Here is a 15,221-nt window from a genome sequence, read left to right on the forward strand (position 1 = left end):
CTGACTCCCGGTGAAGAGAACTCTAAATGGGCGTTTTTACCGTCTCTGTTGATTCTCAAGGATCCACGGTTGGATATTTTCGAAATGAAACGAATGAAAGATGTGAGCATCGAGAAGTGTTCTTGTTGTAGTGTGGTATCTGCAGTCTCCTCCCCCATAACAGTCAAGTCCACTGAACGCAGTGGTACAGTGATTTTGAGGTATTTATTTTCATGATAAATACGAAAAAGGATTCACATTTTGACATTAGGGACTTTCCAAATTTCCCGGTGTTTTTTGGTCTGTTTTGCGGTCTCTGTCAGTGAAACAAAGATCTCAGGACATCATCAACTCTGTGGAAAACGGCGACTTGAGATCTTCCCCCGGTCTGAACAGTTTAGCGCTGTTTCTCCCCGTCTCTATCCCTCTTCAAGCATCTCCTCTGGGTGGGATTGCGACCGATGCTTGCCCATTGTTTGCTTCTTGTTCTGTCTTGTCATTTGTTTGTTTATTTCACAGCATGATGATTCACATCCATAATAGCCAAGGAAATGTATTCAAATTACGCATGCAACATGACAGTAATTCGTTTTGTTATGCTAAATTCCTATGACTGAATGCAAAAGCAAGCATGGGCTTATAATATGGGTCTATTTCGGGGTTGCCTTCTAGGACTTGGCAGATCCATGCTAACTTGATATTTGTGTGTGTGTGTGTGTGTGTGTGTGTGTGTGTGTGTGTGTGTGTGTGTGTGTGTGTGTGTGTGTGTGTGTGTGTGTGTGTGTGTGTGTGTGTGCTTGTCTGTGTGTGTGGAAACTGATCACCCCAATAGAATCCACTAAAGACCTGTCTGTGTGTGTGGCAACTGGTCACCCCAATAGAATCCACTAGAGACCTGTCTGTGTGTGTGGCAACTGGTAACCCCAATAGAATCCACTAAAGACCTGTCTGTGTGTGTGGCAACTGATCTCCCCAATAGAATCCACTAAAGACCTGTCTGTGTGTGCCTGTTTGCAGTTACGCTGGAAGTCGCCACCCATGTGGCCCTCGAGAGTGGGGAGCAGGCAGCCCTGTCCCCGGGAATCGGCACTCCGCAGGGCGGCCATCAGTGGCAACGTCCTCGCCCTGCCGCCGCACCACGTCCCCACGGGCAGGAGTGTCCGGGTCTTCATCTGCGCCAACCCTGACGGTAAGACACCACTGGCCGGGAATCAAATATGCGAGTCCAGATGACTCTGAATAAACTGTTTTAGTGATGACCTAATCTGCAGAAAAGTGGGATGCTGCGCGTCACAGTTTGTTCCGGGCGCATGTGTGACCTGTTACGCGCACAATGATACCTAAGTCAGTGCACTTTTACCCATTTCCGACAGAAGATGTGGTATGTTACCTGTAAAAACAACATAAGGCAATGTTTATATGACCCCCTTTCCAACAGTCCCTTAGTTACCACTTATTTGCAGGTATACCTCTTTTATACATATCAGTGGGTAACTTGCGAATTGAGATGGGTGGGGTTGTTGTTAAACCATGGAGGCTGTTTGCAGTCCTAATTAGGGAGGTATTAAAATGGAAGTGTTAATTAATTGACCTGCAAAAAAAGCGGAGAACCATTCACACAGACCCAATACCTGTACTTTGGTTACAGGAATAACATGAATTATATATGATGATGATCTCTAGGCGGATTTTATTTTGTAATGTTGTTTACCCATGTCAGATATACCAACAAAATGTTCTAAAAATGCAGATGTGGTAAATTAGTGGGATTTTGGTCTGTGTGTGAAAGGGATATTACAGACATGAAGATTGATTTAGAATTCGCGCTGCTCATGAGCAAATGTATTTCATACGATGTCCAATATTTATGTCAGATCTTTCCAGTTCCTGAGAAAAAAAGAGCATTGAACAAAGGGCATATGTAGCTATGTAATTTACTGTGTCCCCATCCCAATGGTCCATACAAACGACAGGACAGGAGAGTGACATATCATGATACTCTACCAGCCCTGTCACTGACTGCCACAGAGTGTTTCCCCCGTCCAACAGTCAGTCACTAATGGCGTTGTTCAATTCAATTAGGACGCGCAATTAGAACGCGCATGAGCCAAACCCACTCGACTGGAGTGGGTAGAACGAGATTATGCTTGTAGTTGTGTAGTTATTCTACCGTTCGGTCAACAACGGTCATATGAATGAATTAGCCAAGTATAATATACGTCACTTCGTTTTGAAAAGTGATTTTAATCATATGGGATTCTGGTTCATCTCAAGCAATGTGAAATACGTTGTGAGGTAGGGATTTTCCTAACGGTTTGTGAGAAAACGTCAATGACGCGCAAGGCTGTGGGGTGGGAGGGGTGGAGGCATGCACTTGCAGAGCCGCTGAATACGGCCTCGGGTCGGGAAGTAAAAATAGTCTTTCTAAAAGCGGAGTAAACAAAGCAAGAGAACTAGAGTAGCCTAGACACAAACAGAGAGGGTGAGAGGAAGGGCAGGATGGAGAAAGGGACGATGACACACTCATTGACAACAAAAACAGGGCCAAAATGCAACAACTGTCAATAGAGTGATCAAATTACCTAATATTCCTCTTATTTTGTCCCGGTTTTTATCCATATCCAATAGAAAACACAGTAGAAGAAATGTGCCACCTGTTGCTGGTCCAATCATTAAATTGCACCTGCAGTAATTCTGAAGATGCTTAGGAATCAGAGGTCCAATAGGAATACATGGAAAATATGAAATACATTTGAAATATTTGGCAGTCCATTTCAGGAACGATATTGACACACTGTTGACTAACGGTTACTATACATTATACAAAGGGTGGGTCTAATCCTGAATGCTGATTGGTTAAAACCGCATTCCAGCCGGTGTCTATTCCACTAGTTACCACCGGCTAAATCTATGACATTAAAATGCATATTTACTCTGTTCCATCTGACTGGGCAATCCACTGTCTCATCAGCCCAGCCAGGCAATTTATAAACTTGATCTCCACTATAAAAAGCATCTAGACATTATCTCACATTTCTTTTAGACTAACATTTAGTTTTCAACAGTAGAGATTTGTATAAACCTTGTTGTCTAGCTCTCTGACATTTGCAACATTGTTTCAATATTCAAATCTCCAGCTGTCCCATAGTAATAATGTCGAGAGTCGGAACGAGGCAGACAGACAGGCAGCGTTTCTCAGCCAGTCGAATTAACGAATCAGCTGGCATAATTTTTATGGATATACATTATACAAAGAAATGTAAATTTAAAAAAAAAAAGGTAAAACAGAACAAAGTGCAGCTAGTTTGCAGTCTTTCTGTAACGGTAGTCCTCCTCCTCTTCATCCGAAGAGGAGGAGCATGGATTGAACCAAGGCGCAGCGTTGTGAAATGACATGATTTATTAAGACACGACAAAACAACGAAGACAAAAAACGAACTATACTTGAATAAACTAACAAAATAACAAAACGAATGTAGACAGACCTGGACGACGAACTTACATGAAACACGAAGAACGCAATAACAGGAAAACTGACTACACAAAAACCAAACGAACAAACATACCGAGAACAGTCCCGTGTGGCGTAACATACAGACACTGACACAGGAGACAACCACCCACAAACAAACAGTGTGAAAACACCTACCTTAATATGACTCTCAATCAGAGGAAATGAAAAACACCTGCCTCTAATTGAGAGCCATATTAGGTCACCCTTTAAACCAACATAGAAACAGAAAACATAGACTGCCCACCCAAACTCACGTCCTGACCAACTAACACATACAAAACGAACAGAAAACAGGTCAGGAACGTGACACTTTCCAGCTTCAGTTTGAAGTGATTGTGTTAGCTGTGTTGTTGGCTAGCTCCTCTGAACAACAGTGTCCTGACGAGAGAACACATGTTCTATGCCAGATGAAGTTGCGCCTCATTAGCTCATTGTTATGGATGCATCTAAATGAATGTCACTAGAAAACAGCTAGGATTGTAAAAAAATTCATAATAATTCGCCTAAAATGACGTAATCTAACTACCTGTAGCTCAAGACCTAAAGCTAGGATATGCATATTCTTGATACCATTTGAAAGGAAACACTTTGAAATTTGTGGAAATGTGAAATTAAATGTAGGAGAATATAACACAATAGATCTAGTAAAAGATAATACAAAGAAAAAACATGCATTTAAAAAAAAAAAAATTTGTCATCTTTGAAATGCAAGAGAAAGGCCATTAAATGACTTAGGAGTCTAGGCGCAATTTAGATTTTAGCCACTAGATGGCAGCAGTGTATGTGCAAAGTTTTAGACTGATCCAGTGAGCCATTGCATTACTGTTCAAAATGTTGTATCAAGTCTGCCCAAATGTGCCCAATTGGTTTATTGATACATTTTCAAGTACATAACTGTGCACTCTCCTCAAACAATAGCATGCTATTCTTTCACTGTAATAGCTACTGTAAATTGGACAGTGCAGTTAGATTAACAAGAATGTAAGCTTTCTGCCCATATAAGACATGTCTATGTCCTGGAAAGTTGGCTGTTACTTACAACTGTCATGCTAATCACATTAGCGCACGTTAGCTCAACCGTCCCGGTATAGGGACACCGATCCAAATGCAGCTACTGTGTTGTTATTCTGTCTGCAATGTTTGACGTGACTGTAAGTTAGCCGGAGTTGGCTAGCTAGCAAGCAAGGGATAAGAACATTGCCTTCCAGCTTGGCAATGGAACATTTAGAACGAACGACTGGGTCTCGTCCATAGATACAGAACATTTAGAATGAAGGACTGGGTCGCGTCCATAGATACAGAACATTTAGAATGAACGACTGGGTCGCGTCCATAGATACAGAACAGAAAGACTGGGTCACGTCTCTGGCAACCGAACTGATCAAGTGAACGACCAGCTGGCTTGGGTAGCAACCCTAGATTTGTGTCGGGACTATATCTTGTGGAAGGATGAAATAGTATGAATAAATTCATCAAAATAATGTTTTTAATTAAAATATGTAAATCATTATCTGAATATGTTGGTAACCCGTTGTATAAAAGTGATAATGCCCTGGAAGCCGGTGTTTGGAGGATATATTGGCACGGTTTACCGCCCCTCGGTTTCTGGGGCATTATCACTTAAATGAAAGTCTTCTATCACATTACGTCACACAGAACTAGTCACTTTATTGTGAATTCATGATACTGGTGCTGGGAGGTAGACATTGATTCTACACCAATACACAGATACATTGTTGTGGAGAGAGAACGAGAGAGAGAGAGGCAGTGGAGAGAATCAACAACAACAAAAACAGAGCGAATTGGAATGTTACTTGGCCCTAAACATAGTCTTGCTATTGCGAGAAGCCGCCATAGGCACACCTGGCTCTCGAGAGAAGACCCACAAAATCATGTGAAAACCGGGCTGCGCTTCCTAACTTCCTGCCAAATGTATGATCACATTAGAGATACACATTTCCCACAGATCACACAGATTCACAAAGAATTGGGAAAACAAATCGGACCTGGATAAACTCCCATATCTGTCAGGCAAATATGCAGTGTGCCATCACAGCAGCAAGATGTGTGGCCCGTTGCTATGTTAAAAGGGTAACCAGTGGAGCACAAACAACATTGTAACTACTGACAATTTCTGTTCATTTGTCTTCCACTACTAGTCGTACTAAAACTATTTGCACATTGCTAAAACACTGTACATAGCTGGTAATATAACACTTGGTATGTCTTTATCTTTTTGAAACCTTTTTGAGTGCATTGTTTACTGTTCATTTCTAAATCGTTTTTTGTTGCTGTTGTTTTGTGTCTTTTCACTTTTATTTATTGTTTATTTCATTGCTTTGGCAATGTAATTACATGTTTCTCATGCCAATAAAGCCCCTTTGAACTGAATAGAGAGAGAGAGAGAGAGAATTCACATCTTCATTGTCTGTGATCAGCACCAAGTGATCAGCAACTCTATGGACTGGAAAGTGTTTTTCTAGAACACACCTTGCACTGTTGGTGGAGTGCTGTTCCACTAGAGGGCGCAATTTCTGCACTACACTAAGTTAAAGTGGTTTTGTCATAATAACACCATAGCAAAGATGGAATAATAATATGTTATTAAGGAGAGTAATCTAGAACCTATAGGGAGAGTGATCTAGAACCTATAGGGAGAGTGATCTAGAACCTATAAGGAGAGTGATCTAGAACATATAGGGAAAGTGATCTAGAAGCTATAGGGAGAGTGATCTAGAACCTATACTGAGAGTGATCTAGAAACTATAGGGAGAGTGATCTAGAACCTATAGGGAGAGTGATCTAGAACCTATAGGGAAAGTGATCTAGAACCTATAGGGAGAGTGATATATAACATATAGGGAGAGTGATCTAGAAACTATAGGGAAAGTGATCTAGGAGTTATAGGGAGAGTGATCTAGAACCTATAGGGAAAGTGATCTAGAACCTATAGGGAGAGTGATCTAGAAACTATAGGGAGAGTGATCTAGAACCTATAGGGAAGTGATCTAGAAACTATAGGGAGAGTGATCTAGAACATATACTGAGAGTGATCTAGAACCTATAGGGAGAGTGATCTAGAACCTATAGGGAGAGTGATCTAGAAACTATAGGGAGAGTGATCTAGAACTTATAGTGAGAGTGAACTATAACCTATACGGAGAGTGATCTAGAAACTATTGGGTGAGTGATCTAGAACCTATAGGGAAGTGATCTAGAAACTATAGTGAGAGTGATCTAGAACCTATAGTGAGAGTGATCTAGAACCTATAGGGAGAGTGATCTAGAAACTATAGGGAGAGTGATCTAGAACCTATAGTGAGAGTGATCTATAACCTATATGGAGAGTGATCTAGAAACTATATGGAGAGTGATCTAGAACCTATAGTGAGAGTGATCTAGAACCTATAGGGAGAGTGATCTATAACCTATAGTGAGAGTGATCTATAACCTATAGTGAGAGTGATCTAGAACCTATAGGGAGAGTGATCTAGAAACTATAGGGAGAGTGATCTAGAACCTATAGTGAGAGTGATCTATAACCTATAGGGAAAGTGATCTAGAAACTATAGGGAGAGTGATCTAGAACCTGTAGTGAGAGTGATCTAGAACCTATAGGGAAGTGATCTAGAAACTATAGGGAGAGTGATCTAGGAGTATAAGGCACACTAGGGGACTGGAAATCTCTTCAGATATAGTGAGCACTAAGGAAGAGATGACCTTAAGTATGGTCTACTTATGCTTTAGCAGAGATAACTACTGTATCATAACAGTTGTACTGGGGTTTTAGATGTGTCTGGCCCAATGGGCCCTCTTCCCCAGATGTGATTCAGTGTTACAGATTGATGTATTCTCTGTCTGGTAGTGACCTATAGCCTATGATGTACAGTCGTGTCACTGCCCAGACTCGTGTAGTCAAAGACCATAGACCGTCCTCTCAGTCCCCTGTTGATGATTCTGCCTTTTTAAGAAGCATCTTACCAACCACTGTAACAATGTTACTGCTGCTACTTAAAGGGGCAATATGTAATTCAGGAATTCTTTAAGAATCAATGGCTTTATGGTTCATTTAAAAGTCCAAAAAGGGATGTACAAATCCCAGATTGCCCTTTTAAGGACTCGTTGTATGTAGGTTATGGGCACAATAAAACATTGAAGCTGAGATGATTTTGCTGAAAGCCAGATAAAACATGTTGTTCCAGTATAGTTCATACTTTATGAAAAGAATCACGACAGCCGCGATGGAAACAGGTACAATTTTATAAATGCCGACAGATCATTTGTTTGTTCGACGTGGTAAGATCTTTTTGTGTCAGGTAAAAATGTATTATGCGAGAAATGGCGGTGTAAACGGCTTTATGCGCAAATATTGATATGATTATCATCATGTCGAAGTAAACTTGGAGTCACGCGATGATATGGTGTGTGGTCCTCCCACTACGACTTGGGAAAGCGTGCAGTTTATTAGGCTGCAGATGAAATAAGTTATGATGAACTTCACAGGGGAGGTGAAAGGTCATGGTGATCTTAAAGCACCTTTCCAATAAATAGCGAGGTTCTGATTCTGGTGACATGATGATCGATGCTTGACTGCCGTTTGACAAAGACAAAATATTCTCGCCCTTCAGACTGAAGGGGTTCGATGCGTAAAATGATCTATTCCTCCTACCGCATATCATCCAATGAGATGTTCAATTACTATAACAATTTTACCCTGGAATTATTATTCTCATTTTATTTTTGATGCGCTTTAGTAGCCTTTAGTAGCCTTTAGTAGCCTCTAGTAGCCTTTAGTAGCCTTTATCAGCCTTTAGTAGCCTGGCTTTAGTAGCCTTTAGTAGCCTTTAGTAGCCTTTAGTAGCCTTTATCAGCCTTTATTAGCCTTTAGTAGCCTTTAGTAGCCTTTATTAGCCTTTAGTAGCCTTTAGTAGCCTTTAGTAGCCTTTATTAGCCTTTAGTAGGCTTTATCAGCCTTTAGTAGCCTTTATCAGCTTTTAGTAGCCTTTATTAGCCTTTAGTAACCTTTAGTAGCCTTTATCAGCCTTTATTAGCCTTTAGTAGCCTTTATCAGCCTTTATTAGCCTTTAGTAGCCTTTAGTAGGCTTTATTAGCCTTTAGTAGCCTTTAGTAGCCTGGCTTTAGTAGCCTTTAGTAGCCTTTAGTAGCCTTTAGTAACCTTTAGTAGCCTTTATCAGCCTTTATTAGCCTTTAGTAGCCTTTATTAGCCTTTAGTAACGTTTAGTAGCCTTTATCAGCCTTTATTAGCCTTTAGTAGCCTTTATCAGCCTTTATTAGCCTTTAGTAGCCTTTAACATCCTTTACTATCCTTTATTAGCCTTTAGTAGGCTTTATTAGACGTTAGTAGGCTTTATTAGCCTTTAGTAGCCTTTAGTAGCCTGGCTTTAGTAGCCTTTATTAGCCTTTAGTAGCCTTTATCAGCCTTTATTAGCCTTTAGTAGCCTTTAACATCCTTTACTATCCTTTATTAGCCTTTAGTAGGCTTTATTAGCCTTTAGTAGGCTTTATTAGCCTTTAGTAGCCTTTAGTAGCCTTTAGTAGGCTTTAGTAGTCTTTAGTAGTAGCCTTTAGTAGCCTGGCTTTATTAGCCTTTAATAGCCTTTAGTAGCCTTTATCAGCCTTTAGTAGCCTTTAGTAACCTTTAGTATCCTTTATTAGCCTTTAGTAGGCTTTATTAGCCTTTAGTAGGCTTTATTGGCCTTTAGTAGCCTTTATCAGCCTTTATTAGCCTTTAGTCGGCTTTATTAGCCTTTAGTAGCCTTTAGTAACCTTTAGTAGCCTTTAACATCCTTTAGTATCCTTTAGTAGCCTTTAGTAGGCTTTATTAGCCTTTAGTAGGCTTTATTAGCCTTTAGTAGCCTTTATCAGCCTTTATTAGCCTTTAGTAGCCTTTAGTAGCCTGGCTTTATTAGCCTTTAGTAGCCTTTATCAGCCTTTATTAGCCTTTAGTCGGCTTTATTAGCCTTTAGTAGCCTTTAGTAACCTTTAGTAGCCTTTAACATCCTTTAGTATCCTTTAGTAGCCTTTAGTAGGCTTTATTAGGCTTTATTAGCCTTTAGTAGGCTTTAGTAGTCTTTAGTAGGCTTTGTTAGCCTTTAGTAGCCTTTAGTAGCCTTTAGTAGGCTTTAGTAGCCTTTAGTAGCCTTTATCAGCCTTTATTAGCCTTTAGTAGCCTTTAGTAGCCTGGCTTTATTAGCCTTTATTAGCCTTTAGTAGCCCTTATTAGCCTTTATCAGCCTGTAGTGTCCTTTATTAGCCTTTAGTAGGTTTTATTAGCCTTTAGTAGGCTTTATTAGCCTTTAGTAGCCTTTAGTGTCCTTTATCAGCCTGTAGTGTCCTTTATTAGCCTTTAGTAGGTTTTATTAGCCTTTAGTAGGCTTTATTAGCCTTTAGTAGCCTTTAGTGTCCTTTATCAGCCTTTAGTAGCCTTTATTAGCCTTTAGTAGGCTTTATTAGCCTTTAGTGGGCTTTATTAGCCGTTAGTAGGCTTTATCAGCCTTTAGTAGCCTCTAGTAGCCTTTAGTAGCCTTTATCAGCCTTTAGTAGCCTGGCTTTAGTAGCCTTTAGTAGCCTTTAGTAGCCTTTAGTAGCCTTTATCAGCCTTTATTAGCCTTTAGTAGCCTTTAGTAGCCTTTATTAGCCTTTAGTAGCCTTTAGTAGCCTTTAGTAGCCTTTATTAGCCTTTAGTAGGCTTTATCAGCCTTTAGTAGCCTTTATCAGCCTTTAGTAGCCTTTATTAGCCTTTAGTAACCTTTAGTAGCCTTTATCAGCCTTTATTAGCCTTTAGTAGCCTTTATCAGCCTTTATTAGCCTTTAGTAGCCTTTAGTAGGCTTTATTAGCCTTTAGTAGCCTTTAGTAGCCTGGCTTTAGTAGCCTTTAGTAGCCTTTAGTAGCCTTTAGTAACCTTTAGTAGCCTTTATCAGCCTTTATTAGCCTTTAGTAGCCTTTATTAGCCTTTAGTAACGTTTAGTAGCCTTTATCAGCCTTTATTAGCCTTTAGTAGCCTTTATCAGCCTTTATTAGCCTTTAGTAGCCTTTAACATCCTTTACTATCCTTTATTAGCCTTTAGTAGGCTTTATTAGACGTTAGTAGGCTTTATTAGCCTTTAGTAGCCTTTAGTAGCCTGGCTTTATTAGCCTTTAGTAGCCTTTATTAGCCTTTAGTAGCCTTTATCAGCCTTTATTAGCCTTTAGTAGCCTTTAACATCCTTTACTATCCTTTATTAGCCTTTAGTAGGCTTTATTAGCCTTTAGTAGGCTTTATTAGCCTTTAGTAGCCTTTAGTAGCCTTTAGTAGGCTTTAGTAGTCTTTAGTAGTAGCCTTTAGTAGCCTGGCTTTATTAGCCTTTAATAGCCTTTAGTAGCCTTTATCAGCCTTTAGTAGCCTTTAGTAACCTTTAGTATCCTTTATTAGCCTTTAGTAGGCTTTATTAGCCTTTAGTAGGCTTTATTGGCCTTTAGTAGCCTTTATCAGCCTTTATTAGCCTTTAGTCGGCTTTATTAGCCTTTAGTAGCCTTTAGTAACCTTTAGTAGCCTTTAACATCCTTTAGTATCCTTTAGTAGCCTTTAGTAGGCTTTATTAGCCTTTAGTAGGCTTTATTAGCCTTTAGTAGCCTTTATCAGCCTTTATTAGCCTTTAGTAGCCTTTAGTAGCCTGGCTTTATTAGCCTTTAGTAGCCTTTATCAGCCTTTATTAGCCTTTAGTCGGCTTTATTAGCCTTTAGTAGCCTTTAGTAACCTTTAGTAGCCTTTAACATCCTTTAGTATCCTTTAGTAGCCTTTAGTAGGCTTTATTAGGCTTTATTAGCCTTTAGTAGGCTTTAGTAGTCTTTAGTAGGCTTTGTTAGCCTTTAGTAGCCTTTAGTAGCCGTTAGTAGGCTTTAGTAGCCTTTAGTAGCCTTTATCAGCCTTTATTAGCCTTTAGTAGCCTTTAGTAGCCTGGCTTTATTAGCCTTTATTAGCCTTTAGTAGCCCTTATTAGCCTTTATCAGCCTGTAGTGTCCTTTATTAGCCTTTAGTAGGTTTTATTAGCCTTTAGTAGGCTTTATTAGCCTTTAGTAGCCTTTAGTGTCCTTTATCAGCCTTTAGTATCCTTTATTAGCCTTTAGTAGGCTTTATCGGCCTTTATTAGCCTTTAGTAGCCTTTATTAGCCTTTAGTAGGCTTTATTAGCCTTTAGTGGGCTTTATTAGCCTTTAGTAGGCTTTATCAGCCTTTAGTAGCCTTTGTTAGCCTTTATCAGCCTTTAGTATCCTTTATTAGCCTTCAGTAGTCTTTAGTAGCCTTTATCAGCCTTTAGTATCCTTTAGTAGCCTTCAGTAGTCTTTAGTAGCCTTTATCAGCCTTTAGTAGCCTGGCTCTATTAGCATTTAGTAGCCTTTATTAGCCTTTAGTAGCCTTAGTAGGCTTTAGTAGCCTTTAGTAGCCATTATCAGCCTTTAGTAGCCTGGCTTTATTAGCCTTTATTAGCCTTTAGTAGCCTTTAATAGCCTTTATTAGCCTTTATTAGCCTTATGTAGCCTTTAATAGCCTTTAGTAGCCTTTATCAGCCTTTAATAGCCTGCCTTTATTAGTCTTTATTAGCCTTTATTAGCCTTTATTAGCCTTTAATAGCCTTTAGTAGCCTTTATTAGCCTTTATCAGCCTTTAATAACCTTTAGTAGCCCTTAGTAGCCTTTAGTAGCCTTTATTAGCCTTTATCAGCCTTTAATAACCAGCCTTTATTAGCCTTTATTAGCCTTTATCAGCCTTTAGTAGCCCTTAGTAGCCTTTAGTAGCCCTTAGTAGCCTTATTCTATTGGACATATTATTCAAGGTCTCAGACTCTCCTTTCCATATAGCTATTCTCTCCTTTACTTAGAATATTACAAGTCTAGAAAATCTCTCTCTCTTTCTCTCTCTTCATCCCTTCATCCCCTCTGGAAAAACCCCTCAGATCTGGCTATCATCCTGTTAGAGCTTTAACTGTGAAATCTATAAATCCTAAGAGAAGGTTACGGCCCCGGGGTCATTTCAGGATCCAATCTAGTGAGAAAGAAAGAGAGAGAGAGAGAAGGAGGGAATTATGGAGGGATAGAGGGGACTGACTATGTCACCGGTGGCTCTTATTTAATAGATCGGTTTCTGAGGGAGAATAGGAGCAATTGAGTCAGTTGAGCCTCTCCCCCCTCTCTCCCCCTCTCTCCCCCATCTCTCTCTCTCCCTCTCCTCCCTCCTCTCTCTCTGTTTCTCCCCCTCTCTCTCTGTCTCTCTCTCCCCTTTCTCTCTGTCTCTCTCTCTCCTCTCTCTCTCTCCCCCTCTCTCTCTCTCTCTCTCTCTCTCACCTCCCCCTCTCTCTGCCCCCCCCTCTCTCTCTCCCCCCTCTCTCTCTCTCTCTCTGTTTCTCACCCCCCTCTCTCTCTCTCTCCCCCTCTCTCTCTCTCTCTCTGTTTCTCCCCCCTCTCTCTCTGTCTCTCTCCCCCCTCTCTTTCTCCCCCCCCCCCTCTCTCTCTGTCTCTCTCTCCCCTCTCTCTCTCTCTCTCTCCCTCTCCTCCCCCTCTCTCTCTGTTTCCCCCCCCCCCCTCTCTCTCTCTCTCTCTCTCTCTCTCTTCCGCTCTTTCTCTGTTTCTCCCCCTCTCTCTCCCCCTCTCTCTCTGTTTCCCCCCCTCTCACTCCCCCCCTCTCTCTCTCTCTCTTCCACTCTTTCTCTGTTTCTCCCCCCTCTCTCTCCCCCCTCTCTCTCCCTCTCTCTTTCTCTCTCTCTCTCTCTCTATCTCTCTCCCCTCTCTCCCGTAGACATATCTTTCAAGAGCAATGAGGACCAAGAATGACAATGAACAAACAACTGATCCATTGTAGAGGCCTGTCTGAGTGGACTGATCCATTGTAGAGGCCTGTCTGAGTGGACTGATCCATTGTAGAGGCCTGTCTGAGTGGACTGATCCATTGTAGAGGCCTGTCTGAGTGGCCTGATCCATTGTAGAGGCCTGTCTGAGTGGACTGATCCATTGTAGAGGCCTGTCTGAGGGGACTGATCCATTGTAGAGGCCTGTCTGAGGGGACTGATCCATTGTGGAGGCCTGTCTGAGGGGACTGATCCATTGTAGAGGCCTGTCTGAGTGGACTGATCCATTGTAGAGGCCTGTCTGAGTGGACTGATCCATTGTAGATGCCTGTCTGAGGGGACTGATCCATTGTAGAGGCCTGTCTGAGTGGACTGATCCATTGTAGAGGCCTGTCTGAGTGGACTGATCCATTGTAGAGGCCTGTCTGAGGGGACTGATCCATTGTAGAGGCCTGTCTGAGTGGACTGATCCATTGTAGAGGCCTGTCTGAGGGGACTGATCCATTGTAGAGGCCTGTCTGAGTGGACTGATCCATTGTAGAGGCCTGTCTGAGTGGAATGATCCATTGTAGAGGCCTGTCTGAGTGGAATGATCCATTGTAGAGGCCTGTCTGAGGGGACTGATCCATTGTAGAGGCCTGTCTGAGGGGACTGATCCATTGTAGAGGCCTGTCTGAGTGGAATCATCCATTGTAGAGGCCTGTCTGAGTGGACTGATCCATTGTAGAGGCCTGTCTGAGGGGACTGATCCATTGTAGAGGCCTGTCTGAGTGGACTGATCCATTGTAGAGGCCTGTCTGAGGGGACTGATCCATTGTAGAGGCCTGTCTGAGTGGACTGATCCATTGTAGAGGCCTGTCTGAGTGGAATGATCCATTGTAGAGGCCTGTCTGAGTGGACTGATCCATTGTAGAGGCCTGTCTGAGTGGAATGATCCATTGTAGAGGCCTGTCTGAGTGGTCTGATCCATTGTAGAGGCCTGTCTGAGTGGACTGATCCATTGTAGAGGCCTGAGTGGCCTGATCCATTGTAGAGGCCTGTCTGAGTGGCCTGATCCATTGTAGAGGCCTGTCTAAGTGGACTGATCTGCTGTGGAGGCCGTGAGGATGGCCCAGTCCATCACTCTAAGACGTGTGCTACTAAAATGTAATATGGTTATATTACATATGGTGCAACAATAATAAAAACAATATTATTTCATCACAAATGTGCTTTCTCCCACGTTGGAGTCGCTGTCCGCGGTTCTGAAACATCAGTGCGCTGTTGAATTGGCCCCTTTTTCCTAGACCACGTTTCTATGTGCTTGATAGTAAAGTTACCCAGCATATTGGTGTTGAGGACAATGCGGCAGAGGCAGCAGGAGAGTTAGAAGGTGAGAAAACAGCCCTTGCCTTAATTGTCTAAGAAAAGTGAGGCGAGAAGAAACCCCAACTTAATTAGGTCTATAATCAACAGCCCAACTGTTAAATGTGCCTGCCTTCATAAATCACCCACATACACTACCATTCAAAAGTTTGGGGTCACATTAAATAGTACCCGCAAAACACCAGTCTCAACGTCAACAGTGAAGAGGTGACACCGGGATGCTGGCCTTCTAGGCAGTAGTTCCAATTGTACTTCCAACTTTGTGGCAACAGTTTGGGGAAGGCCCTTTCCTATTTCATCATGACAATGCCCCCGTGCACAAAGCGAGGTCCATACAGAAATGGTTTGTCGAGATCGGTGTGGAAGAACTTTACTGGCCTGCACAGAACCCTGACCTCAACCCCATCAAACACCTTTGGGATGAATTGGAACACCGACTGCGAGACAGGCGTAATCGCCCAACATCAGTGCCCGACCTCACTAATGCTCTTGTGACTGAAATGAAGCAAGTCTCGGCAGCA

At 41.8% G+C, this 15,221-nt stretch overlaps 1 protein-coding gene across 1 annotated transcript in view; it reads left to right on the plus strand.

The window, feature by feature from the left end:
* Positions 1–1,017: 1,017 nt before the first annotated feature.
* The window catches only part of LOC120049456 (NACHT and WD repeat domain-containing protein 2-like), an 80,215-nt gene continuing 66,011 nt past the window's right edge, over positions 1,018–15,221 (plus strand). The window contains exon 1 of the mRNA XM_038995721.1: positions 1,018–1,168. Within this exon, the coding sequence (XP_038851649.1) occupies positions 1,018–1,168 (151 nt within the window). The remainder of the gene's footprint in view (positions 1,169–15,221) is intronic.

The sequence above is a fragment of the Salvelinus namaycush genome, chromosome 6 (genome assembly GCF_016432855.1).
Source record: "Salvelinus namaycush isolate Seneca chromosome 6, SaNama_1.0, whole genome shotgun sequence".
Lineage (NCBI taxonomy): Eukaryota > Metazoa > Chordata > Actinopteri > Salmoniformes > Salmonidae > Salvelinus > Salvelinus namaycush.